The sequence below is a fragment of the Pipistrellus hanaki genome (genome assembly GCF_964339955.1).
Source record: "Pipistrellus hanaki genome assembly, chromosome: 14".
NCBI classification, from domain to species: Eukaryota; Metazoa; Chordata; class Mammalia; order Chiroptera; family Vespertilionidae; genus Pipistrellus; species Pipistrellus hanaki.
The window spans coordinates 17,719,712-17,747,575 of NC_140516.1; the positions used below are offsets into that span (position 1 = coordinate 17,719,712).

At 53.3% G+C, this 27,864-nt stretch overlaps 1 protein-coding gene and 1 long non-coding RNA gene across 2 annotated transcripts in view; one reads left to right on the plus strand and one right to left on the minus strand.

Annotated features, from left to right (window-relative positions):
• TSPAN15 (tetraspanin 15) overlaps positions 1-27,609 on the minus strand; it is a 49,583-nt gene extending 21,974 nt beyond the window's left edge. Inside the window, exons 1-2 of the mRNA XM_084904302.1 lie at positions 27,398-27,609; positions 66-251 (exon numbers count right to left, since the gene is read on the minus strand). Of these exons, the coding sequence (XP_084760428.1) occupies positions 66-251; positions 27,398-27,493 (282 nt within the window). The 5' untranslated portion in view covers positions 27,494-27,609. The remainder of the gene's footprint in view (positions 1-65; positions 252-27,397) is intronic.
• On the plus strand, positions 11,030-14,014 carry LOC311632319. The gene is made up of 3 exons (XR_014796767.1): positions 11,030-11,173; positions 12,279-12,487; positions 13,142-14,014. It is a non-coding gene; the product is annotated as an uncharacterized lncRNA (long non-coding RNA).
• Positions 27,610-27,864: the final 255 nt, after the last annotated feature.

The window sequence follows — 27,864 nt, forward strand, 5'->3', positions numbered from 1 at the left end:
CCCCGCCTCCCCCGGGGGCTCCAGGGACCCGCCGCCTGCCAGCCGAGGGGCGGGGGCCCGCTCACCGCTTGCAGAAGGCACAGGTTGTCTCGCAGGGAGGCCAGCACGCCGAGGAAGGAGACGATGAACATGATGACGCCCAGGAGGATGAGGATAATGGCCGGGGCCAGGAAGGCACTTTCGAGGGTTTTGTATTTCTGCCGCTCGACCTCCGCGTAGATCCCCACCGACAGAACCAGGGTCCCGATCAGCTGCAGCGAGAAGGCCGGGAGGGAGAGGTGAGGAGGACTGGAAGGAACTTGATTTTCCTCTCAAGAGCTTATTGAGGGCTGTGGTAACTGCCAGTGGGGGGAGGGGAGGAGGCTCACCCCAGATGACTGTCCAGGGAGGGTTAGAGGCTGAATTGCATGCCCCAAAAATGCCTATGCTGCAGTCCTAACTCCCAGGACCTCAGGGTGACTATTAGGAGATAGAACCAGTAAAGAGGTAATTAGATTAAGATAACATCAGGTGGGTGGGCCTGACTCCAATAGGACTGTTGGCACAGACATACCCAAAGGGAAGACCAATGGGAGACACAGGGAGAGGACAGCCACCTACAAACCCTGAGACAGAGGCCTCAGAAAAATGGGCTCTGCCAACACCTTAATCTTTGACTTCCAGCCTCCAGAACTGTGACAACACGTTTCTGTTGCGTGAGCCCCCCAGTCTGCGGTACTTGGTTAGAGCAGCCCCAGCAAACCAATACAGACCCTATTTGGAAATCTAGGGGATCGTCGTGGTGAGTCAGGGGGGATGCCCGGCAGAGGCCAGCGAACCTGGGCCTTGCACAGGCCGTCTATTGCCTGGACCTGCTTCCTCCTGAAACCCACGCGGCTCACGCCCTCAACTCTCCTTCCTGCCCTTGCTCTGTTGTCACCTGTGCATAGTCAGGCCTTTGGGGGGGGGGGGAGAGGAGAGGGGTCATATTATTTATAAAAGAATCCCACCTCCTGAAACACCTAATCCCATTTCCCCGTTTCCTTTTTCGCCTTTGCACTTGCCAGCATATGACTTCTTCCCATAAGAATAGGAGCTCCGTGCCAGGAGGGGGTTTTTCCGACTATTTCGGGCATCGCCGACAGCCAGGACAGCCCTGACATTCAGGAAGCGCAATCAGCGCACACAACCAGCGTGTGCTGAATGGGTGCCAGCTGGGCTTCCCAAGGGTCCCCTCGGGTTTGAGGTCAATGCTTCCTACCACGTTGCTTGCCTGTCCACGGGTTCTGACGTTCCAGGCCACACGCTCCCGAGGGCAGAGGCAACTCATTAGGGCCCCTGGACTCCTCCGCTGAGCGGGAGGCAATGTGGGACCACAACCAAAAGACATGGTGCTGCCGGCGAAGGCACGAGTGAAGGAAGTGAGGGATAACTCAGATGTCGGCAAGATGTGCCCTGAGCACAGGTAAGCCAACATCCGGACACTGAGGAGGCTGTCCCTGCAGTGACTGGTCTGCCCCGCCTTCCACTGGCTACAGCATGCCCTCCAAATAGGTCCCTCTGACCTCCTTCTAAAGACTGTCCTGGGTACGGGCAAGCATGCCCAATGTCACACAGACCAACCGTGCTTAGGAACACCAGATAACAGGATGACCGGGGAGCCATGGTCCTCACCCTCGGTCCCGCAGTCTGCTGTATTTCACAGCTAAGGGCCACCCCTTTGGTTTGAAAAGATAATTGGGTCCTAGGGGTCCACTCTCCCCAAGTCAAGCAGGAATGTCTTTCCCACACACGGGCCAGGGGGTGCTGAAGGCATCGACAAACTCAGCTGTGAGCCATGATTCACACGTGGCCAGAGTGGGAAAACTATAAAATGATGCCATCAAATTCACCACTTGGGTAAACGTTCAGATTTATGAGGCAGGCCACAAACGCACCCACAGCCCTGCCCAGGAAAATGGCGATTCCAGGAAATGAAAGAGAAAGGTCAAACAAAGACTGCCTGTCACTTCACGCTCCAAAACGCAGAACACGGTGAAATCATTGTTCAAGATCAGCCTAAGGCCTGTGGGGCCTTTGAGAACAGGGCAGGCAGCTCTGGAAAGCCAGGTCCCCGCTTCCTTCCGATCACTGCACTTGTCAAGAATCACTCACTCAGCCCTGACCCTGAGCCAGACCCAGAGGCAGCCACCCCTCCACCCCAAGGCTGAGGCTATGGCTAAGGAAGAACCCCCTCAGAGCCCAGGCAGAGAGGGACTGTGAGGACGAGCTGAACTTGAGGGCTACAGAGTGGGGGCTCATTGTCCATCTGTTTTATGTAGATATATATAATATTGATTTCAGAGAGGAAGGGAGATGGAGAGAGAAAGAGAAACATCAATGATGAGAGAGGATCATTGATAGGCTGTCTCCTGCACACCTCCTACTGGGGATCGAGCCCACAACCTCGGGCATGTACCCTTGCCTGGAATCAAACCTGGGACCCTCAGTCCGCAGGCCGACGCTCTATCCACTGAGCCACACCAGTTAGGGCTCATTGTCCATCTTGATGAAAAGTGTAATCCTCATGCTGCCACTGAACCAGCAGGAGAACACCTTAGTGTTGTCACAGTTGACCCATACACTTTTGCGAGTCCCACGTTTCCTGTTGCCAACAAAGAAAGCAGTTCTTCTCGGCAGGATGGCCACGGCCTCGCCGGCCCCCGGCCCCACTCCCCGCTGAGGCTGTGCTTCCGAGGTGAGGTGTCCTGCTTTGGAAGCCACCTCCACCACACCAGAGCTGCCGCCGCCCCCGTTCTGAGCAGCACTGACCCAGCCCGCTCCACAGAGGCAGTCCCCGGCTTCTGTTCTGACGAGCTCCCCCGAGTCCCAGGGCCCACTCCAGAACAGATGCCGCAGGAAACCGAACTTCCTCCCACCGTCCTCCTGTTGCAAAGCATCGCATGTTCCTGGCCCGTCAGCCTTGCAGCATCTCCAGGCCGCTAAAGCCATGGGGAAAGCTGTCACGGCAAACGCCAGCCCGAGCCTCCGGACTCCCGCACCGCGGGGTACCCAGGGCCCATTCCTCCGGGTCCACCCCGGGGTGCTGCCGCCCCAGCTCTCACAGAGGCCTGGCAGGCAACCCGGAGGCGGCTCCCCTCACAGCACAGGCTCATCTGGGCTCCTCGGTTCCCAGAAACGTCAAGATTTCCAAATGGTATTTACATCTCCGATGACATCAGTTTATGTTTCCATTGGACTATAAAATTAACTGTCGATGCCAGTGTGCGATCACATCCACTCTTCTCCGCTAATTATAGCCTTCTCAGGCGGCCAGCCACCCCAGCTCCAGCGCAGGAAGCAAACGGCCTATCTGTCAAGCAGGACAGCTTCGGCTAAACAGGCCGGGACAGGGGGCACACGGCCACGCCCAGGTGGGGCCAAAGAAGGGAAGAACATGCTGCCGGCAGCCAACAGCCAGGCCCAAAGCCACATGCTGCCTTCAACGGGCTGCACAGGAGCGGGGTGCCCAGAGCGAGAGGGGCTGAAACTCCCCTCTGAGCCCTGCAGCCTGGGACCCACCTTCCCCTCTGCGGGGAGAGGCCCAGCTCCATGCAGCTGTGGGAAGCAGGAGCCCCCGTGAGGCACTCCAGCACCTGTGCTTCCTCCTCCAGGAAGCATCTGGTCACTCACTGTCCCCTCCACAGACTCTTTCCTCCCCCCGCCCCCACCCAGGCCGGGGCAAGTCTGCACTTGGAAGGGGCATCAAAGACCCATTTTCACTCCAAAAGGCACAAACCAGGCACCTATTGCGTTCCAGGCCCTGAGGTTCCGGGGCCACAAGACTAGATATGGGTAAGCCTGGAGGAGGGGAGACTGAGAGATGCTAGAAATGGCCTCGGTGGGCCTATGGATGGGATCCAGGAGGTCTTTCCATTGGGGTTGGAGAATAAGGTCACACCTTTACTTCCGTTAACCTCCAAGGGAAAGGTTCCTGGCACAAAGAAGGTGAAGACCCCTTGGCCTGTGGGAAGCAAGCTGCAATTCCTGCTATGGAGAGATCCAGGGGACTCTGGGGATTTGAACAAAAGTGAGAGGAATTGTCAGAAAATCAGGGTGAGCTTCTTGGAGAAGCCAGGGTTTCCTGGAAGGTCCCAAGAACGGGTTCATTCTAAAACTGCCTCATGGGGCACTCGAGCCTCCAGGGATCTGTGCTGGGCCCAAACCAAGCACTTTTCTCTGAATTTCTAGCTTGGAGAGATGTGGGGAAGAGCTAAACTCCAAGCCTGAGAGAGATTTTCAATCAGATGGGCCAGCAGGGTCCCTGCACCCAGCTGACAAACCCTGGACTTGGCATCCATTGGCCCTTCTGTCCCAGGCCCATCCTCCTGCTCGGCCCACTCTGTACCAGCTTCTCTCCCGCCCAGGTCAGGGCTGGGAGGAACAGGAGAGGCAGGATTAAAGATGGCGGTTGGCATTCCGGGCCTCCGTCTGTTAGTGCAGTCTCCTGGGCCGTGTCACTTCCCCTCTTTGAACCTCACTTTTCGCCTGTAGTGCAGTCAGACCTGCTGCCTTTTATAAAGTGCAGGACAGCATCCTGCAAAGAGCTACACCTGTTTCACCTCCCTTACCCTCCACACTCCCGCACATCCTAGAAATGATGAGTCTCATTTTATAGACCAGGCTCTGTGGACCATAGGAGCTTAGAGTCATCAGGATTTGTGACAAAAATCGATCTGTCTGTCCGGCCTAGCACTTCCAGACCAGTCTTTTGCAAAGATCTGGGAGAGAAATGTTTTTGCAAAAGATAAAGGTGCCAACAGAATGTTCTATGACGTTGGTAATGTTCAATACAGTAGCCACTGGCCACCTGTGACAAACAAGCTCTTGAAACGTGGCTTGTGTGTCTAAGGAACTAAATTCTTTAATTCTATTTTATTTTAATTTGACCACAGGCAGCTAACGGCCATCGTATTGGGCAGCACGGATCTAAAGTGTTTCTCGTTGATGCTGTCTCTTACACTGTTGCTTTCTGAAAGTAGAGAGACCACGCGTAATAAAAAACCATGTGTCCTAATCACCCTGCCACTCGCTAGAGAAGGCTCAGCGAGTATTCACTGACTTCATCTCTTCCCCCGCTTTCCCCAAAAAGGTGCAGTTCCTGTTGTCCCGCCCCTCCCATCCCCTGAGGGAAGCAGGACAGACCAGATCCAGAGGCCCTGGCAGTGCCCCCAACCCAAACTAATGCGGGGGCCAGACCCCCTCCAGGACTGCAGGGCCGTATTCGAAGCTTCGGGTGCCCCGAGCCCAGGTGCCCCTGACCCAGCCCCGTCCTAACTCCAGGCGGCCTGAGCCTGAGGAGCGGGGCTTCTTTCAGCCCAAATAAAGCCAGGCCTCAGGAAGCAACAGAAGCTGCCTCCTCCTGCCAACAAAGAAGCCGGCTGGTCCCTGGTCTTCGTCACCAGGCTCTGCCGTCAGCTCTGCCTTGACCCTGGACGTCTTCTTAAAACCCGGAGATCAAAGGCAGAGAGCTCGGTTCATTGCAGTCCTTGGTCCAAGCGTTCTCTCACCCAGCCTGCTCTGGTTTGTACCGTGTACTCACCAGTCCTCCAGCCGCCACAGGCCTGCCGTGACCTGCTGTCGTACACTAGGGCTCCACAGATGCCTAGGTCAGCTTCTAGCTCCCTACCTCTCCCATCTGTCAGTCTACCCCCAAACAAACCTCCCCATGGTAATGACTATAGCTTTAGGACACATCTGAGCGCCTAGTAGGTCAAATCCCTCCTTCCTGTCTTCTTCAGACGTGACTGGATATTCGTGGACCTTGACTCTTCCTTATACATTTTAGAATCAACTTATCAAGTTCCATGAAAAAAACACACCCACCTGCTGAGGTGTGACGAGAGCCGCCTGGGACCCACAGATCCCTTCGGGTAGAACCGAATCAGGGTTTCCTACCTGTGAGCAGAGTGTATTCCTTCTTCACTTATGTCTTCTTTGTTATGATTTCTCTAAGCAGTGTTACGCGTACCCCTAGGGGTACGGGAAGAGTTTGGTGGGGGTACACGCTGCACCGGAGTTCGGTGGGGATATGCACTGCACCGTGCTCAGCTGCGCCTAATTCTACGTTCTCATGAGTGCGAGGGGTACTCAGCGTTACGAAAATTATAGAAGGGGTGCGCATATGTCCAAAGTTTGGGAAACGCTGCGAATGAAAGTTCTCTCCCCCCTTGCCCCAAGCTCCCGCAGGCTGACAGGCAGCACCGGGGAGAGCCTGAGACTTCGGGAATATTTCCCAGGCCTGCCTGAGCGGGGCCTCCAGCGGGGTCCAGGCGGAAAACACGGCCTCTAGAGCAGCGTTTTTCAACCGCTGTTCCGCGGCACACTAGTGTGCCGCGAGATGTTGCCTGGTGTGCCGTAGGTGCAGACAAGACAAGAATTTTATAATTTTTCACTATTTTGTTTACTTAATATTTCATAATAAAGTAATTATAAAATACTTTCTTTGTGTTTATTTGATTCCTATTCAAGAGAATTACTTTATATATAGTCAATATAGGCACAGAGTTAAATTTTTTAACATTTTCTAATGGTGGTGTGCCTCGTGATTTTTTCCATGAAACAAGTGTGCCTTTGCCCAAAAAAGGTTCAAAAACACTGCTCTAGAGAACAAATCTCGCTCAGAAGCAGACGGGCACACCGGTCTGGTGGCTACCCTGTCACTGACGATGGTGACGGAGACGTGGCTTAAAAGACTCCCACGTGTTGTCTGTTCTCTAGATTGTGAAGTTCCTGAGAGGCCTGTCTTGTCACTTTCTCGCCCTGGATGTGCCACATGCCCGTGGCAAAATAAAAAGTAAAAAGACACCACCCTCCCCCCCACCCCACACACACACACACAGCACATTCCAGGCTGAGAAAGACCTACCGTCAGCTGGAGCTTTGCAAGGCCAGCTAGCCACCCACTCCCTGAGAACCACCACATTCATGGAAGCCGAGGGGAAGAGCTGCCCATGCCCAGGCACTCCTTGGGGAGCTTGGGGGGCGGCAGACGGGAGGTAGTGTGACAAATGCCGCATAAGGACCCTGAGACAGAGAAGCCCCTTTCTCCTGGGAGATCAGGGAAGGCCCGTGGGAGCTGGGGCTTGCAGGGTGCCCGGAGTCAGACTTGATGCTCTGGACCCTCAGATACCGGGCTGGTATCTGCTGGAGAAATGCATCTGAGAAAGTGTTTGCTCCACACACCCAAAGGAGAAACTCTGGTGACCCCGTTCCACAGGGGAGCCTTCAAAGGCTTAAGGATAAGAGGGACTCGTGGTTCCTCTGAAAACCACGGGAGCAGCCATGGGGAAAGGGGAGTGAAGGTGATGCAGTAGGCAATACCTACCTGGGATCACCTTTTCCGTGGGCATAGTTAATACTACAACTATCCATACCTCTCTCTGGTGTCCTTTCCTCTCCCTCTCTGGACCCTTCTCTGTCTCCCCACCTTCCATGTGTCTGAACGAGAGTCAGACCTGCCTCCCAAGGCGTGCCCTCCTGGCACGAGGACGGCTATCTTCCCAGATCTCAGCCCCAGGCCAGGCTGACTCACCAGCCAGAGGCCATCAGAACGGAAGCCAGTGCTCCCCGGAATGCAGCCAGGACCCAGGCTCCGGGAGCGGGGACTTCCTGCTCAGGCCGCTGAGAGCAGCCCCCTGGGCCGCGGGCTGGAGCTGGGAGGCCAGGAATGATGAACGCGGGCTGGGGCTCCGGGGCCTGGGCAGGAGACTAGAGATGGAGAGCAATGCGGGGCTGGGGTGGAGCTGCCTCCTGCTGGGGTTCACTCAAGGGTACATCCTGTGCCAAACCACTGCTGGTCACCCCTCTTTCAGACCCTTCAGAGACACAGGCTCACAGAGGTGACAAGGAGCTTTGTCCTAGACCCGTGGTTGGCAAACTGCGGCTCACGAGCCACATGCAGCTCTTTGGCCCCTTGAGTATGGCTCTTCCACAAAATACCACAGCCTGGGGGAGTCTATTTTGAAGACGTGGCATTAGAAGACGTTAAGGTTTAAAAAATTTGGCTCTCAAAAGCAATTTCAATCGTTGTACTGTTGATATTTGGATCTGTTGCCTAATGAGTTTGCCGACCACTGTCCTAGACAACGGCTTTCGGTCCAGGTCCCAGCAGCCTTTTAGTGCCCACACCTGTCCACCAGGGAGTGTGCCAGGCACATCCCCCAGCCTTCCCCTGGCCTGGGGTCTTTCCCAGAGATAGCATAGGAGTTGTCCAATGAGACCCCAAGTGAGGACAAGAGTAATTTCAGGGAAGTGGGGTAAAGGGGGGACCCCCTCTGATCTCACTGCTCCCTCACCATCTGGGCTGCTGAGAGGAGAAGCCACAACAAAGGAGGGAGCCACCAAAAGGGAGCAGGCGGTGGAGCACCAGGCATGGGGGAAGGGAAGGAAGAGCGAGTGCAGAGGCAGTGAGGCCTCAGGGTCCGGACACACCTGCCTGAGCTGGGCGCATATGAATTCAGGCCGGTCTCTGAATAATTTTGGCAATAATGGGATTTACTGCCCTAACCGGTTTGGCTCAGTGGATAGAGCATCGGTCTGCGTACTGAAAGGTCCCAGGTTCGATTCTGGTCAAGGGCATGTGCCTTGGTTGCGGGCACACACCCGGTGGGGGGTGTGCAGGAGGCAGCTGATCGATGTCTCTCTCTCATCGATGTTTCTAACTCTCTATCCCTCTCCCTTTCTCTCTGTAAAAAAAAATCAATAAAATATATATTTTTTAAAATAAATAATGGGGCTTACTGTCTCATGCTGCTTCCTTTTAATGTTAGATCTACTTTCATATCTAAGGAAAATGAATCAAATTCCCTTGATCCATATCTTCCCCCTTTGCCCAAAACCCCACATCTGTACTAAATAAACCCTTCCTTTGCCCCTAAACTAGGACTGGAAGGTAGAGGAGGTGATCAGATCACACATGTCAGTGCCCGGCATTGCAGAGCCTTAAACTGACCCACTACAAACACTCATGACTCCACAGAGGTCAAAGGGCAAAGAAGGAAGGAGGCAGCATCACACATTGAAGGGAGCACTGGCCTAGCTTCCACTGGACTTGGGCCTGGGGTCTTCTCCTCGCCCAAGTTCTCCATGCTCCCCTCCAGTCCAGGAAGGTCACACTTCTGCGTGAGGAAGGCCCTCCTCGGGACAGAGATGCCTTCCCAGCCCAACCTCAGAGGAGGTGCACGCCCTCAAGGCTGCCTCCCACAGAAAGGAGAACAACAGGTTCTTGGAAATAAAGCCAAAAGGGACTAATGACCATCCTCCAAAGCTCAGCTCAAAGCCCTCCTCCCCCTGGCAGCCTTCCTGGATCACCCCAGCTATAAGGAGCTCTCTTCACTCCTGATCACCTATGAAATCAACAATGGGAAGCCCTCACTGGTATTGATATTTATAGTATTAACTATGCCCACTGAACAGGTAATTTCAGGGTTCTCTGTCATCCACATGGACATGTGGACAAATGTCCAAGTAACTAGCAAGGCTTTGGAACAGGTCCGTGAGTTCAAGGAATTATCTACTGCATGCAGGGCCTGGTGGCACAACCCAGCCACACACATACCATCTTTGACCTACAGGACTCCACCTTGTGCAGATGCACTAGTCCCAGAGGTTCACCGTGGCTCTGCTCCCAGACCACACTCTCCTGACAAAGCCACATGGGGAGCAGTTAGGGCTGTGCCCGTTCACAGTGGCCTAATGAACCACAATACCCCGGAGGCAAGATGCCACACAGAAGCTCCTGGCACCAAGCAGGTGCTCAGTGGATGTGACTTCCCCTTCCCCAGGAAAGATGTAGCACCAACATCCCAGGACTCGAATCAGACACCACGATCCATTTCCCCTTTAGAGGCACTTTGGTCCAAGGGTAATTCAGGGGAGGGGGCGCCCCCATTCTGAATCTCAAGGAAGCACTCACTGGTCCAACATGCATGTATTAAACACCTGTCATGTACCAGACAGTCACTGGGAGTGAAAAGATACCAAGTTGCTGCCCTCAAGGAGCTCATTCTGCTAAGAACACCTACTCACCAACAAAGGCAGCAGAAATGGGGAAACACTGGGGAGGAGGGGACTGGATGTGCAGGGACGAGGAAGTGCTCAGTCATGGGCAAGGCCAGTGAGATCCCGGGGGCTTCCTGGAGGAGGCGGGGTTTGAACTGAGCCCATGTAATGCAGGCATTTGACCAGCAGGGATTTCTGAAGTGGGCGAGCGTTTCAGGTGCCCAGGAAGGTGCTTCAGAGAAAGCAGATCAGCATCACTGGCGCCAAGGGCAGGTAGGGAGGTGGGGGCCAGGGAAGCTCACAGAGGGCAGACCACCCAGGCCTGGTCTCTCAGGCTAAAACAGTTTATACAGCACGTGAGAGGAGGGAAACATGTTATTATTATTATTATGAATATGGTTTTATCTACTGGAGTGATCACGTATTAATTTATGTACTCTCTGGTCGCTGGGGTGTACACCTGAAACGAATATAATGATGTATGTCGACTGTAGTTGAAAATGAATAATGAGCCGAAACCAGTTTGGCTCAGTGGATAGAGCGTCGGCCTGCAGACTGAAGGGTCCCAGGTTCGATTCCGGTCAAGGGCATATACCTTGGTTGCAGGCACATCCCCAGTGCAGGAGGCAGCTAATCAATGTTTCTCTCTTATCGATGTTTCTAACTCTCTATCCCTCTCTCTTCCTCTCTGTAATAAATCAATAAAATATGTTTTAAAAAAGTATATACATTAAAAAAATGAATAATGATTAAAAAGGAAAGTGGTTTGGCCTTCTCGGACCACCCACCCACCCAAAAACCGCGGAGCGCACCTTGAGAGCAGCTGGGAGGAGGAGCAGGGCACAGGTGGAGCAGCCACCCAGACACAGAGCCCCAGCTCTGTGGAACTCACATTCCAGTGGGAGAGGCAAACAAGGAAAACACTTAGCATGTCCTGGTTACACGTGCTCGAAAGAAAAACAAAGCGACAGCACCGGAAAGGAAGCCAGGGAGGCTGGGGGAAGGGGCTGCCGTTTTAAATCGCAAAGACTGGAAGTAGGGGAGGGTTCTCTGTCATCCACATGGACATGAGGATGAACATCCAAGCAGCTTTGACTGTGACTTTGGAACATGCCCGTGAGTTCAAGGAATCGCTGCCGCAGCGTGACAGGGGGTGAGAGGGCAGGGGCAGGGCACGCCGGGTCAGGTGGCGCCCTTCCAGCCACTGTGAGGACTCTGACTTTTGCTCTGAGTGGGTGGGAGGCACCGCTTCTGGTCTGATCTGGTCTGACTTTGACTTTTAAATAAGTTACTCTGGCTGCCAACAGACTGGGGGGGGGGGGGGGGGGGGCGGCTGAAGGCCAGAGGGAGAGCAATCAGGAACCTACTGCAGTTACCAGACCCCAGGTGACATGAGCCTGGACGAGGGCCAGCACCTGGAGGTGGTGAGAATCGGGGTGAGAATCGGGCAGAGTCAATATATTTTGAACCTGAAACAGGGAAATCACTGAAATAAGGTAAGCAGGGGAGTCACAGGCTCAGATTGGCTTTCACCCAACTGAGTAGTCCCGCAGCCCCCATGTCACCCCACAGCTCACTGGTTTGTTATCGTGGGGAAATGCACATTTACAATGCAGAGGGCTGGCGGGCAAGCTTGGCATGGCCAGCAGCGGGGTGGCCAGACATCACGTGTCCCCTAAGGTGGCATTCTGCCCGCCTGCTGCATCCCAGGTGCAGTGCTCCTGCAGAAAATGTGTGGCCTGCACCCAATCAAAGGGACTGGGAAGCAAATCCACAATGCTATTGTTCTGCAGAGCAACAGGCCTGGGAGCTGCCAGGGAATCAGACAGCAACGATGGCCTGCTCTGGGGGAGGTTAAGGAGACTCGGCACAGCCACAGCGATGTGTGGATCCTGAGTGCACCCTGGTTGGGTAACAGCCCACAAAGGACATCGGAAAACAGCTGAGGAGCTTGGGCTGGGATCTGCCCAGGTGATGCTTTAGTTCGTGGTGATTATTTTTCAGGACAAGGTGGCGTGGGGGAGAAAGCCCTTTTGGCAACGCTGAGCTCTGGGGCAGCTGAGGGTAAGATCGCAATGGCTGCAGCTTTCTCTCAGGGGTGGGCAGCAAAGAAGTATATTTATAGAAAGATTAAGACAAGATGTTAACAGTTGGTAAGTCAAGGGCACAACAGGTGTTCTCTGAACTCTTCTTTCAACTTCTCTGTGGGTTTAAAAAGGTTTTTTAAAAAAAAATAAGTTTCATTTCCACTATCCCAGCTTGAAGAGGAACCACTGAGTTCGTGCTCTCCATCGTGCAAAAGAGAAGAGGTCTCTCCAGGCCCCATCCCAACTACAGCCCGAGCACGGGGACCGAGGGACCAAGAGGCTCCACCCCACACGTTTCTGGGCGCACCGAGTTCCTATGAGCCTCCTACACGCTGGTTGTTTGCAAACACAGCGGCTATGATTGCCGACACCACGGCCTGGTGGGTCTCCCAGCTCTTTAGAGCCTCACTCCCAGCACCTGGCACAGGGCCCTGCGTGCAGCTGATGATTAAGGGTGGGCACCCAGGAGTCCCGGGTCTGGCCACCAAGCAGCTCTCCTTCCAACAGGAGGAGGGCTCTGGCAGGGGGCCCCACGGCTCCACGCTGCCTTCCAGGCCCAGCAAGCCTTTCCCTACTCACTGTCCGACTTTCCTAAGTCAGGAGAGAGCAAGGCCCCACTCAGACACGGTGGATCTGGCAAATGCAGACAAGGAACAGCCGTCTTCCTCAGGATTCCAGAATCACCTCTCCCGTTTTTTTTTGTTAAAATGAGATCCAATGCAATGCATGAGCCGCGGTCCTGGGTCCTGATTTTTTCCAATGCATTATGGGAAACATCGTAGGGACAACCAGAGAAGTTTTCATGTGGTCTTGGTATTCTCTGAGGCATGAGAATGGTGCTGTGGCTATATCCAAGCACTTTTTTTTTTTTTGAGGTGCATTCTGGGATACTTGGGTGAACTGCCACAATATCTGCACTTTCCTCTGACAGGGCCAAATGCCAAAATTGCCGGTCCAGGCTGCTGGACATATGGGTGTTCACTGTGTCATCCTGTCACCTTTTCCGTTTCAGATTTTTTTTTTTTTTTTCACAGAAGAAACATTGAGAGAACAAGCGAGATCCAGGTCCCATCTCCTCCACGGAATGGTCTGTTTGCAGGTCTGCGTCTCCCTTTGGCCAGGGGAGTCCCAGGGGCCGCAGCAGTGGCAGGCTCACCAGTGGCCCAGGAGAGGCAGACTCCTCCGGCCTGAAATGAATGACCGAACCGGATGTTTCACTGCCAACGGGGGCTACATACAGCCCACGGCAGGGTCCCACCTATCACAGGTGCAGCTGAGCCTACAGAACGCAGGACCCGAGGGCTTTAGGACTGGCTCCTCCCTGTTGGGGGAGGCTTGGAGGAAGGAGAGAGAGTGCTTGTCCTCTTCGATCCCTCCTCCCCTTTAAGGCAATTAGGACCAGGGAAGACAAACACTACAATCAGCATCATGAGGAAGCCCTGGTGCTGCACGTGAGAGGAGGTGAGGCTGCGACCACCGCCCCCTGAGGCTGGGCTGGTGAGGCACACCCTCCCTGAGGAACTGTGACCTCGGAGGACAGACCACGTGCCTCTGCTGTTATCAGGAATGATAGCTCCTGCCCAGGGGTCAAGCAGGGACCCCAAAAGATGGGGAAACTTCTTTGAAAGGTGCTGTAACACATGAGAACCCCCTTTCTTTCTTTAAAATCAGCAGATACAAAGTGCCTACACCTGCTGAAACCGGTTTGCCTCAGTGATAGAGCGTCAGCCTGCAGACTGAAAGGTCCCGGGTTCGATTCCGGTCAAGGGTATGTACCTTGGTTGCGGGCACATCCCCAGTAGGGGGTGTGCAAGAGACAGCTGATCAATAACTCTTTCTCGTCGATGTTTCTAACTCTCTATCTCTCTCCCTTCCACTCTGTAAAAAATCAATTAAGATATATATTTAAAAAAAAAAAAAAGTACCTACACCTGACCCAGAGATGCCACTATTTTTCTTTAAATCAGCCAACTTTTTTTTTTTTTTTTTTTTTTACCAAAATAAATATGATCCTGATTTTGGAAGTGGAAGGTACCATCAGGCTAGACAGAGGGCAGCAAGGAGCAGAGGGGAGGAGGGGGCGCTTTCTAACTGCAAAGGGGAAACCTGAATTCTAAGGGAGGCCACACCAGCGACCGCGGTGGAGAAGGAAGACAGAAACCAGCAGGCCCCTCTCCCATCTCAGGGGCTGTGGCTCCTGAACGACTCCCGTCCCCGTCTCATTTCTGCTCAGGTCATGAGCACCACGCCTGAGGCTGGGGGCCCAGAGCCCAACTGTCCCGTGCTGACTAAGTCCCCGCCAGAGCCTCCTGGGAGCTGCGGGCCGGCCCCACCCGGATCACAGGATGCCTGCAGCTGTCCTGGGCATGCTGCTAGCACTCAGGGCGCCCGCTTCTCGAAGGACAGCGACCGGGCTGGCTCCTCCCTCCGTCCCCTTGGCTCACAGGCCCAGGAAAGCAGGTGTCCGGGTCAGAGGCTGAGCCGAACCAAACCAGGGGCCTGAACCAGGCTCCCGCCGCCTGGGCTCTTTTGGCCCTGCAGGGAAGGCCGGTCTGTGATAAACCACATGCCAGGCCCTTGTCCCCAGGCCCAGCAGCAGAGGACACCTGCCTCCAGCTGGAGAAAATGACACTGGGGTGCAGCCACTGGACAGCACCCACTGCCCCCTCTGAGAAATGGAGCTTGTCCCCCTGGCCAGAGGCACATGCTGGGTGGCCTGGTCTCAGCTTCCTCCCCTCGGAAAGGAAGGGGCTGCACCAGATGGCATCCAAGGCCCTTGGAAGTTCTACCCAACTGGAGCTCCAAGCCACATGCTAACCGCCGGCCCGAGCGATGGGAGACGCTCCAGTTCTGAGAGGCTGCAAGGGAACCCGCTGCAAGGGAACCCGCTGGGCAGGCAGTTTTTTGTTTTGTTTTTTTTTTTAAATATATTTTATTGATTTTTTTACAGAGAGGAATAGAGAGTTAGAAACATCAATGAGAGAGAAACATCGATCAGCTGCCTCCTGCACCCCCCCCCCCCGGGGATGTGCCCTCAACCAAGGCACATGCCCTTGACCGGAATCGAACCTGGGGCCCTTCAGTCCACAGACTGACGCTCTATCCACTGAGCTAAACCAGTTTCGGCTGGGCAGGCAATTTAGATTTAACCATGTTCAGACCAGGAAGTCCTTTCTGAGAGCTAACGTGCATCCTCTTCCCCAGTGTTAGCCTCTTTCAGCCTCTGTCTGTGGGGCTTTCCTTTGGGAGGGGGCCCGTAAGAAACAGGAGGTAGAGCACAGCCTCTGACCTGCGAGGGCCTGCAGAGCCGGGGTGGGGGAGGGTGGGGGGGGCGGGGGGGGGGGCTCTGGTGGGGCAGGGCTAAGTCTCCCCTTCCTGCCAACCTCACTCCTCCCCCACCCTCCCGCCCTCATCCCCACCACAACCGGGGCTCCACCTGAGCCTCCAGCACAGCCCCAGAAGGGGAAGGGATTTCCAGGGCCCTGCACTGGGCCTCTTCGAAGTGAGGCAAAAAGGGCTTGCGTTCGTTTCCGGGGACTGTCGTAACCAACGCCCACAAGCCGGGCGCCTGAAGACAGCAGAAAGGTGTCCTCTCACAGCTCCGGGTCAGGTGTCCTCACAGGCCACGCTTCCTCCGGAGGCTGTGAGGGAAGGGCCGGGCCTCTCCCGGCGGCTGGTGGCTCTAAGGCGGTCCTTCACCTGCCTCTGAGCTCACACAGCTGTCCCTGCGTCTGTGTCCTCCTACCTGCCTCAGGCTCCCCCCTCCCCCCCCCCCCCTGCTTTCTCTTATGAGGACCCTTGTCATTGGGTTTAAGGTACAGTCGAGATCCAAGATGGTTTCAGCTCAGGATCCTGAACCTGATTATATCTGCAAGACCCTTTTTCCAAATAAGGTCACATTCAGATTCAGGGACATAAACATGTCTGGGGTTTTGTGTGTGTGTGTGTGTGTGTGTGTGTGTGTGTGTGTGGTTTTTTTAGGGGGAGAGGCTACTCAACCCACTACGGAGCTCACTGGTTAGGGTCAGAAGCCCCATTCTTCCACTGACTCAGTGGTTCTCAACCTTTCTAAAGCCGTGACCCTTCAATACAGTTCCTCATGACCCCCAACCATAAAATTATTTTCGTTGCTACCTCATACCTGTAATTTTGCTCCTGTTAATGAATCATAATGTACATATCTGTGTTTTCCGATGGTCCTAGGTGACCCTGCTAGCAGTTCTCAACCTGTGGGTCGCGACTGTATTAAAGGGTCACAGCGTTGGAAAGGTTGAGAACCACTGCTTGACTCACCGGCTCACCACCTGACCCCAAGCAAGCTCAGGCCACCTGCCCTGAACTGCTTCCCACCACCGGCTCTCCTCTCCCAGCGGGGCCAGAACGGCGGGCCCCTGGTCCTCAGATCACACCCAGCTGCCCACCGTGGAGCCTGCGCCTCAGCGGTCCTCCAGTGGAGACACAGTCAAAGGGGGGACACTCATCTCAGCTCACCCCCCGTGTGTGATCCCTGGCTCAAGGAAGTCAAACCTGCTTCCACAGAGACTTCTCCAAGTTCCAAAGCTAACCTCAGACCAGGTGAAAGGGTGTTGTAAATGTAACCAAAGGAAAACACAATTCTAGAACCACGGACCCCCTGAAATACATCCTGGTCCCCTGAAGGAGCCCAGCCTCCCACAGCCCCAGGCTGATGGTCTCCACACGCTTCCACCAGCCCTTCCTGGCCCAGACTGGGCCCCGCCAGCTCCTCCCCTCCAACACACACACACACACACCCCTCCTCTGCCTCCCCTGGCCAACACGTTCTCTCACTTCTGGGCCCTCCCTCGGTGGTGCGCCTCTCCCAATGTGTACCCTAAACTGCCGGCCCAGAGACTGCCCACGGTGTCCGCAAGGCTGCGAACAGGACTCAACTGGAGAGACCGTCGTCTTGGGAACCAGGCCAGCCCCGTCAGAATTCCCTCAGACACAGCTGTGAGCGGTGGTTTCCACTGCAGCTGCGCATTGGAATCACCAGGGGAAGTTTAAAAGTGATGGCGCCTGGGCCTCAACCCATGGAATCTGAGAATGGGGCCTGGGCGTCTGTACTCATCAAATCCCCCGGGGAGGGAGGCTCCGAGTCACAGCCAGGCCCGCGGGCTAGCTGTGGGTCACTCCCTAAGGTCTCATCTCAGGATTGGATGCCAGCCTTGGAAGCCCTACCCGCTCTACTCAGGCCAGGAGACTTCACCCCAGCCTGTGACAGGGTGGGATAGGGGCTGGCCTCCACCCATGGCCAAGTCCCCTCAGGACCCACAGCGCCAGCACTCAATGGGTGTGCAGGACCAACCGCCAGACTCCAAGCACCTCCGCAGTCTTCCCCCCACCCCCAATACACACTGCACCCAGCACAGCCCATCCCCAGGAACGGAAACAGCCTGGGGAGGCTGTGCTACTGGTCCAAGGCCACACGCTGCATCCTGGGAGGGGTCTCCTGCAGGAAGGGGGCGGGCTCTGAGCCCTGACCAGGCCACGGCTGTTTTCCTTCCACCCTCTGGGCAAATATTTACTTCGCTGCAGGCCAAGAGGCAAGCACCCTCATTGGTGGGAAAGTCCCCTTTCAAAAAATGAACACAACAGGCACCGTTTCCACAGGGGACAACTCTTGTCTCGAGAAGGCATGAATGCCAGTGGCTGGTTGTGCTAGTCACCGCCCCTCAAGGCCTCAGTCTCCTCAGCCCCTGTCTGCCCAGCTCACGGGGCTGCTCGAGGATCCAATGAGGTAAGCAAAGTGGCAGGACCAGTACAAGATGCAGCTCTTCCCTGTGCCGCCCGCTCCCCAAACCCCTCACCACAGCCAGTGAGCCCCGAGCTCCTGCCCAGAGCCAAAGCACCTCCCAGCATCTGCACTGGTGCTGACAATACAAGACTCTGCTAAGAGGGCCCTGGAGCCATCTCCCCTCCAAGCTGGCCCCCGAGGGAGGGACAACGGTTAGCGCCTTTCCTCAGACAAGGAAACTAAGGCACAGGACTTTGTGACTTGTCCGTGGTCCTGCAGCCAGTCAGACCGGGTCCACACCCCACCGCTCCCTCCGAGATGCTCCACACAGGCCTTTTATGGCTGGCTCCTTCTCACCCTTGCGCTCACTCCTTGAGCCTCGGCTCCTCCTAACGGCCCCCCTTGACCACCCACCCAAAGCAGGAGCTCCCACTTCTCCCCAATGTCCTCGTTAGCACCTTCCACAAGCTCGTTTGTTTGCTGGTTTGCGTGCCTTCCAAGGCCTAAGCTAAGCCTTTCTTGTTTGTTTCCCAATAATCATCACAGTGCCGGGCACACGCGTGGACGTCAGGAAAGCATTTGTGGCCCTGGCTGGGTAGCTCAGTTGGTTAGTGTCGTCCTGATACACCAAGGTCGTGGGTTTACAGACTGAAGGGTCCCGGGTTCAATTCTGGTCAAGGGCACATACCTAGGTTGCAGGCTGGATCCCTGGCCTTGGTCAGGACACATGCAAGAGTCAACCAATTGATATGTCTCTCTCACACTGATGTTTTTCTCTCTATGTCTCTCCCCCTCCCCTTCCTCTCTCTCTAAAAATCAATGCAAAAAAATATCCTCGGTGAGGATTAACAAAGAACAAAAGAAAAGCAGGTTGTGGGTTTAATCCCTGGGCAGGGCATATAGAAGAGTCAACCAAATGTTGAGCATCAACCCAGTGGTTGAGCATCGACCTATGAACCAGGAGGTCCCGGTTCGATTCCCAGTCAGGACACATGTTCAGGTTGCGGACTTGATCCCCAGTGGGAATGTGTGCAGGAGGCAGCCAATCAATGATTCTCTCCTATCATTGATGTTTCTCCCTCTCCCTTCCTCTCTGAGTAAAAAAAAATCAACCAATGAGTGAAACAAGTTGATGCCCCCCCTCAAAGAAAAATCAATAAATAAAAATTAAAAATTTTAAAGAGAAAGGAAGAAAAAATTTTAACTGAATATGCACACAAATCGTCCACATGCTGAAAAGAAGGGCAGGTCAAGACTGGACTCTCCTCCCTTCCACTGAGATGTTGATTCAAACCCACTCAGATCCAAAGGTTTGTTCTGGACAAGGTTTCTCTTTTAAATCCCGTGCTCTGGGCTTACCCAGAAGACACCGCTCCCTGCGTGTGGAGCTGGCTGGTACAGAAATTTCATTATCAGTTCCTTATCTGTTTGCTGAGCCCCACCCCAGGTTGGCACCGGGCAGCCGGGGAGGAAGGAGGCAGGTCGTCACTCCAGCTTCTCAGGAACAAACAACCACAGGCAGCAAGGTCCCAAGCTGGCCCCACCGCTTACCAATCCCTTCCTTCTCGGAGGGTCATGCACAGAAGCCTAGACTGGGAGCAAAGAGACTTTCTCGGGGTCGCTCTGCTCATCTGAAAGATGAGTGATTGGAACATTCTCCAAACCCCTTCCAGGCCTGCTTCCCGGTCCTCTGGCTTTAAAAGCCTCGTAGCCGGGCTGAGGGAGGGGATGGCCTCTCTGCCAAAGGCCCAAGCCCAGGCCCTTTGCTTCTAGATTCTTCCCAGACAGCTCATCAGGCATGGAGACCACTCCTCTAGGACAAAGGCTGCCTCCTTTCTGCCTGGGTTTCACTCGTTTCTCTTTGAGAACAAGAACAAGAGGAAAATAGACCTGCCTGATGAGTCAAGTGCATTTTTTTTTAATTAAGGAAATAAAATACGTACATATAAGTACAAGATGTCCAGATGGGTGTTTGCCAATAATGCTGCAGTGGTTCCCTCCCAATGTACTTAAGTGAATTGCTTGAAATTTCTTAGAACTGTGTGCACATATCTTCACAAAAACAATAAAGCTCTTTTCAAAAGTTAGAAATACCTGCTGGAAACTGAATCTACTTTCTTTTCCGCTTGGCTTCATCTAGGACTTCAGTGGAGGCCAAGTCCCTGGCTCCTCCCAGAGGGCTGTCCTCTTACCCCCGAGCCCTGAGCGCTCAGCCCGGCGAGGACCACTTCTTTCCGCAGAGGGGTGGCTGGGAAAGGTCATGGGGACCAAGGAAGGAACTGGAGTCAGACAACCTGGGTTCTGGGCTTGGTCTGTCACTAACTTGCTGTGGGGTCTCAAGCAACTCGCATCCTCTTTCCAGGCCTCTGTTTTCTCCTCAATAAAAGGAAAAGGTCACGCCTGGCTCAGTGGTTGAATGTCAACCTATGAATGAGGAGGTCGCAGTTCGATTCCCCATTGGGACATATGCCCGGGTGGTGGGCTTGATCCTCAGTGTGGGGCATGTGGGAGGCAGCCAGTCAATGATTCTCTCTCATCATAAATGTTTCTATCGCTCTCTCCTTCTCCCTTTCTCCCTGAAATCAATATATTTTTTAAAAATATTTTAAAGGTCACACTAGAGATGCCTTCAAGGGCCCTTCTCATTCTCAGTCTATGGCTCCTGAGCACCTCAAACAGAGAGGAAGATAGGAGAAGAAAGGCTAGCCCTTAAGGAGCTGATACAGTGTTGCTCATGTCCCAGGCATTGTTCTTAGCATTTCTTATTTATTAATCCATGTAATGATCAAGGCAAGTCTCGGGTAGATTTTCATATCACTCAGTTTTACAAATAGGGCAAGTGAGGCACATGGAAGCTACTGCCTAAGTCATTCAACCTATAAAGGACCAGTATTGGGATTTGAACCGAGGCAGCCTGGTCCAGACTCCACAGTCTTACCCATTTGTTAAACTAAAGGAATACTAGTGGCCTGGTGCATGAATTCGTGCACACTGAAAGAAAATTATTTAGAAGAAATATTTTAATATCACCATTCACCCTTTCTCTATAATAGAAGTGTCAACCAAATTCACAATTGACAATGACAGATTGAAACACACGTGTGTGACTGGTGCCAGCGAGAGCTTTATATGTATTGTGCATGCACAAGTAAACTTAGCCTTTTATAGATATAGAATAAACTTGCTTAATTAAACCTGCTTTCTGATTTAGTTAAACTTTTCCTAGCCCAGTTAAGCACCCCAACTTCTCTTTCAGGTAATTGTTAGCAACACAGCAGTAAATATCAACATGAAGCAGATTATTATTGTAGATCATGCAGGGAGAACAAGGGGTAAAACATTTAACTGCAGCAGTGTTTGACTATATTCTGCACAGTGAAAAAACCTGAAGTCACTTTCAAGGTCCACCATTTCTTACTTCTTTTCAGTCGGGTCAAGTTTCCAAACTTTCTAAATCTCCATTTTCCAACTAATGAAAAGAAAATAGGATTCCACCAAGTCTCCTATCTACCTGCTCTAGGACTTCTGTAAGGATCAAACAACACGAGACATGGGAAAATGCTTCACAGACGTTTGGTTGAAGCCTGAAATGTTTCCACCTGGCTATAAAGCAAGTCATGTTCCTGGGCTGAAGAAACTACAAGGAGGCTAGTTGTCGGTAAGGACAGGAAGCCGGGCGTTGCTACATGATGTCATTAACCAGATGGACATTCAGCATATTAGCCTTTTATATATATACCATGTTTCCCCGAAAATAAGACATCCTCCGAAAATAAGACCTTCTTACAGGTTTCCTTCTGAGTGAAATATAAGGCATCCCCCCGAAAATAAGCCCCCCCCTAGGCTAAACATGAGAGATTTGGTCTACTGATTCTGAAAGAAATAAAGTCACAAGAAATTCACCAGTAAATTCAGGAATTGGATTGTTATGATGATGTTCCAGATGATGACATGATTGTCACTGAATAAATGAGTAAATTCTTGATACTGTAGGATTCACAGTTTGTCTGGTTTGTGTTGACAACTACCGTACTACCGTACCGTATACAGGCAATAAATTTCCTTTATTTTAATTTAACAATAAATGTGTACAGCATTCTTCTTCATGGAAAAATAAGACATCCCCTGAAAATAAGACCTAGCGCATCTTTGGGAGCAAAAATTAATATAACACATTGTCTTATTTCGGGGGAAACAGGATAGATATCAGGCCAAGCTATGATAACAGGGTTCATGTATAGACAAAGAAAAGCAAAGTTACTATTGCCTCTGACACATTACCTTTATTACTTACCCACATCCACTTCCTTCCCACTAACCCCCCTAAGTTCTTTTCTTCCTAATTTTACTACTAATATTACTACTAATATTCCCAGAGTGATAGTGTCTCCATGATCAGCCCTGCCCACTTCACAAATTCAAGGCCTCAGCAACATCTAACCACTGCTGGCTCCACACCCTGCCCGGCCTCTAACCCTGGCACCGCCATCTCAAACCCTTACTCAAAAGACACAGATTTGGACTCAGCCACCCCAATGCAACAGGCTTTCCTGGAGCACCTACTGGGTGCCCAACCCGGAGACCAGCATTTGGAAGAAGATATGAATGAGCCACACCCTGACCTCTAGGAGCCCACAGTCCAGCAAGGAAACACAGTCCTGTAAACGGATCTCTAGACTGCCTTGTTGTGAGTGCTAAAAATAGAGGTGTGTCCCCAATGGGCTGAGGGCACATGTGTCAGAATGATTCACCCTGCATGACGGGAAGAGTTGGTTCCAAGTGCCTCTGGGTGAGCTCATTGCTCATGGAGAATCCTCAGCAACCTCAACAGGAAGGAGCAATGAACTGGGCGTGTGGACTCCCAGGAATCCATGCCAACTTCGCTGAGCGACCATGAAATACATCCTCCCTGGGCCCTAAGGTCCCCCTGTGAAAGCAAGAGGGCCCCCCAGAGTGGCAGGAGATCACTGTACATGGTTCCAGGTGGGGCTCCTATGGACGCACGGACAGAAAAGTCCTCATTGCTCACTTCCCTTCCTGCCCTCCCTGTCGCACAAAGGAGCAAATCTCAGCTTTGGTGCCAGATTGTCTTTAAGACTCGGAAACACTTGCCAAACTGCTTTTTTAACAGAGAGGGCAGGCCTCAGGTTCACAGCCTACCACACCCATAGTATCTAGCTAGGACTTAATAACATGGATGTCCTTGCACTGTACTTACTGTAACCGTTACCCACTATATTTGATGAGGGAATATTATTTTCCCATTGGTAGTAGTGTGTAAACCCTTCTTTTAAAAAACAAACTTAAGGCCGAAACTGTTTTGGCTCAGTGGATAGAGCGTCGACCTGCGGACTGAAGGGTCCCGGGTTTGATTCCAGTCAAGGGCATGTACCATGGTTGCTGGCACATCCCCAGTAGGGGGTGTACAGGAGGTGGCTGATCGATGTTTCTCTCTCATCAATGTTTCTAGCTCTCTATCTCTCTCCCTTCCTCTCTGTAAAAAATCAATAAATTATTTATATATTAAAAAAAACCACTTAAGTTTAAAAAGTGAGTTCATTTACAGATAATATGGTTGGTAAAACCTCTATGTGGGACAAGTTAACACTTGTCAACCTGGTAAGCACATACAAAACCAGACAAAACTTCCCAATGCTATTGGACATTCCAATAGTGATTACTACTGGAAGGGAGAGGTAGGGATCAGAAGTTGGAACAAGGGGGGCTCTGACTTCTGCTGTCCATTCTGCTGGTTGTCCTGGGAGCTCTTTATAAAGTGTGCTCACTTTATAAAAACCCATCAAGCTGCATGCATACACTTATTTTTTGGAATATATTTTGATTGATTTCAGAGAGGAAGAGAGAGAGAGAAACATCAATGATGAGAATCATTGATGGGCTCCCTCCTGCATGTTCCACACTGGGGATCGAGCCCACAATCCAGGCATGTGCCCTTGACCGGAATCGAACCTGGGACCCTTCAGTCCACAGGCTGACACTCTAGCCACTGAGCCATACCAGCTAGGGCTGCATATACTTATGATTGGTGCTTTTTTGTATGTATATTATACATTCACATAACCTTTAACCCAGCAATTCCACTTCTGGAAATTGACCCTCAGTTATGCACATGTATGTGCAAAGCAACACATTTGAAAAGGCTCGCTGCAGCTCTGTTTACAGTAACTAGAAATTGGAAACAACCTGAGTTCCCCAGTTGGAGGCTGATGGAATAAATTTTGGCATCGCCTACAGTGACTTCTATGTGGCCATCAAACAGAATGAGGCAACCCTTAGCAGAGTTTCAAACTGTACATGGATTCAAACGTAAGTGAAGACGTAAGGCGCAGGACTGTGCGCTTGTGGAAAAACAAGAATATAGCAGGTGTCTCGGGCATCCTATGGTGGAATATTAGCTCAGGAGAGAATAGCAAGAAACTCATCATAGATAGCTCCTCTGGACAGTGCAGGTCAGGAGAGAGGGGTAGGAGGGAGATTTGTCACTGATACCTACTCTTTTGTATTTATAAATATGGTACAATGCCTTTATGGATAATAAGTTTAAAAGCAAAGGGTCTTACAGAAGGTGCATGGTTATGGTGAAAATGATGGCTCCTTCCAGGCCTAAAGGCTGGGATGAAAGTGTTAGCACTTTGGGCTTATAAAGCAAGTAACCCTTGGCCCCACTCCTCCTCCCGAGGGATGGACCAGGCATAATGGGCTTTCCTGTAATGATGCCCAGTTAACAGCAAACCCAGCCTCGGACAAATTACTTACTCACACCGGGCTCCCGCCCTGCAGTCAAACTCTGGCACCTGGCGCTGCCCAGGCAGAGTTGGCAGGTGGCTGAGTTCTTGGCCTGGGTGGGGAGATTTTTTAAGCAGTAATGATTCCAGGGATGGGAAGTCAAGGACTTGGTGAGGTGAGCTCAGCTGGCTGAGGAGGAAGGATTCTAAGTTCTGAGTCCCACCCTGACCCAAGAGAAGAAGCAAAGCCAGAGCCATAAGGTGGCCTTCTCTCTGGGCTGCGGGAGAGAGACACTGGCAGAACAAGGCCTTGACAATTCAAGATTAGTTTGTTTCTATTATTGGTTTTAGAGAGGGGGAGAGGGAGAGAAACATCAATGTGAGAGAGATACATTGATCGGTTGCCTTCTGTATGTGCCCTGACCAGCAATGTGCCCAGACTGGGAATCAACCCTTGAGATGATACTCCAACCAACTGCGCCACACCAGCCAGGGCAAGCTTAGTGTAATGGTACAACTTTCTTTGGTACAGCACTTGGCTTGCCCACACATCACTCTCTCCTCACATCACTGATCCTAAAAACAGTCCAAGGCGCCGTGCAGCACAGTATCGGTCATCCCGTGTACAGATGGGAAAATGGAGGTACAGGAGGCTAAGAGGCTGGTCAACGGTTACATATGGAGAGAAGGGGTGAGGCCAGAAATGGAACCCCCACCTTCTGACCCCTGGTCTTCCCTAAATGGTCACACCCATCCATTTTAGCAGCAATAATTCCAGGAATGGAAAGTCAAGGACTTGGTAAGGTGAGCTCAGCTGGCTGGAGAGGAAGGATTCCGAGTTCTGAATCCCACCCTGACCCAAGAGAAGCAGCAAAGCCAGGGCCATAAGGTGGTCTTCTCTCTTTCAACTCAGACCTTCTGAGCGAAGAGCTCCTGAGGCCAGACAAGCAAGGGGCAAGCAGAGAACCCCAGAATCAGAATCAGAGGGCCCGCGAGACCATCTCGCCCAGCGGTTTTCAACCCTGAGTACACACTAACGTTACCTGGAGAACTTAAAATACGGTGAGTAAAAATACATACCCAGGCCCAGGCATCGGTAGTGTTTTTAAAACTCTCTACTTGACTCTGATGCAACGTTGAATGAGAGCCCCAATCACCCCCATGTCAATCCCACGTTCACCCTGCTGCCTCCCGCAGTTCCCACCCACATGTCTATGCTCATCCTTGGCCCCCAGACAGACTGCTCCTCCCTCTTCCATACGACGTAGTGTTCGAGACCTGGATCGGGAGCCGGGCTCACCCAGTTTGCTAGATGGGCAGGTCCCTTAGCAGCGCTGAGGCTCCCACCAGAACGTGACTGGCTTAAGGTCCCCCAGTGAGTCAGGGACAGGGCAAGACTGGAATCTGGGTCTCTTGACCACTAGGCCAGGTCAGGTCTGCCGAGGGGCCATAGGTGGCAGATCTGCCAGTTCCTGTGGGTAGAACAGACCCAGGGAGCCGAAACCGGTTTGGCTCAGTGGATAGAGCGTCAGCCTGCGGATTGAAAGGTCCTAGGTTTGATTCCGGTCAAGGGCATGTACCTTGGTTGCGGGCACATCCCCAGTCGGGGGCGTGCAAGAGGCAGCTGATCAATGTTTCTCTGTCATCGATGTTTCTAACTCTCTATCCCTCTCCTTTCCTCTCTGTGAAAAATCAATAAAATATGTATTTTAAAAAAGAACAGACCCAGGGAGAGGCTGAGGGGGAGACAGGAGTGTGCATGAGTTGGGGGGGGGGGGTGTCAGGGACTTCCTCTGCCCTTTCTGGGAAAGTCTGCCCTGTGGCACGCTGGGGGCGAGGGCCTAGCCTACACTGGCCGGCCTGGAACCCGACTGTAGACAGATGTCTTCGTTTCTAAGTGGGGGACAGCCTAGTCTGAAATCCCCATAAGGAAGCCCAGGCTCTCGGGGACATTTTACCAGGAGGACCCAGTTTCCTTGTCCACAATTAACAAAAGGGCTTGCACTTCTTGAGCTCTTCCCTGGTCCCTGTGCTAAGCATGTACTCGGCCTACTGTATCATGTAAGCTCCACAACCATCCTCAACGTTGACTATCATTAGTCTCCATTTGCAAGTGCCTTAACTTGTTGAAGGAACTTCCCCAAGATCCCTCAGCGAGAAAGTGGTATCAGCAGGATTCGAAGTCTGGTTCATGTCCAAAGACTACCATCCTGCCCCCACCCAGACAGAGAGGAGGTAAAGCTCGGTGGGCGTGGACATAGTTACTAAGCACCTAAGAGTGCCCGGAGCCCTCCCAGCCGTCCGCGGGCAAGGCACATCCTCCCGGTGCATCCTCCTTCCACTCAGAGGAAACCAAGAGCAGCTGGGAAGCATCTTGCTTCGGGGCATCAGCCAGTCAACAGTGGGAACCCGGCCCGGAGTCCAGGGCCACAGAGCCTCCTCCACAGGCTGATGGGGAGGGAAACCCAGTCACACCCGGCAGGCGGGGTGGGGGTGGTGGAGGCTGACGAGGGGAGTCCAGGGGCCTGCCCGCCCAGCGGAGCGGATGTGAAGAAACACGGAGGACCAAACGGCGGCCAAGTGCACACAGGTGAGCTAGGTGGTGCTCCAACTTAGCTCTACGGATCCCGCCCGGGAGGCTGGAACGCAGGCTGAGCCAGAATCCCCCAGGTTCCAGGGAGAGTGGGGACGGGGAGCAGCCAAGCCTGGACGCAGCCCCGGGCTGGGCGTGGGGGCGGTGGAGGGAGGGTGCCCCCCTTCATCCCCGGGGCTTTCCTGGGGTCACTCACCCAGAACACCGTGGAGTAGATGACGAGCGAGAACTTGAGCCAGAGGTAGGAGAGGCGCGCGCAGTAGCGCACCTGCTCCGAGTCCCCGCGGGGCATCCTGGGCGCGCGGGGCGCGGGGCGCGGGGCTCCCGCCGGGTCCCTGGCAGCGAGCGACCCCACCTGCGGCTGCGGCCGGCGGCCCGCCCCGCCCCGCCCCCGGCAATCGCTCCAGGACTGACACCCGCGAGCCGCAATCACAGCCCGGCCCGGGCCCGGCCGGCCCCGGCGGCCAATGGGCTCCAGGCGCTGGCCCGGCCTCCGGGAGGGGGCGGGAGGAAGGCGGGGCTGCAGCCGGAGACCCAGCCCCGGAGCAGGGAGGGAGGGGAGGGGGCGAGGTGTTTGCAGAGGAGGTCGCGTGCCAGTCTGGAAACGTAGCCTGTAGCCCTGGGGCTTGAGAGCATGTGTCCAGCGGAGCTGCAGGGAGAGCG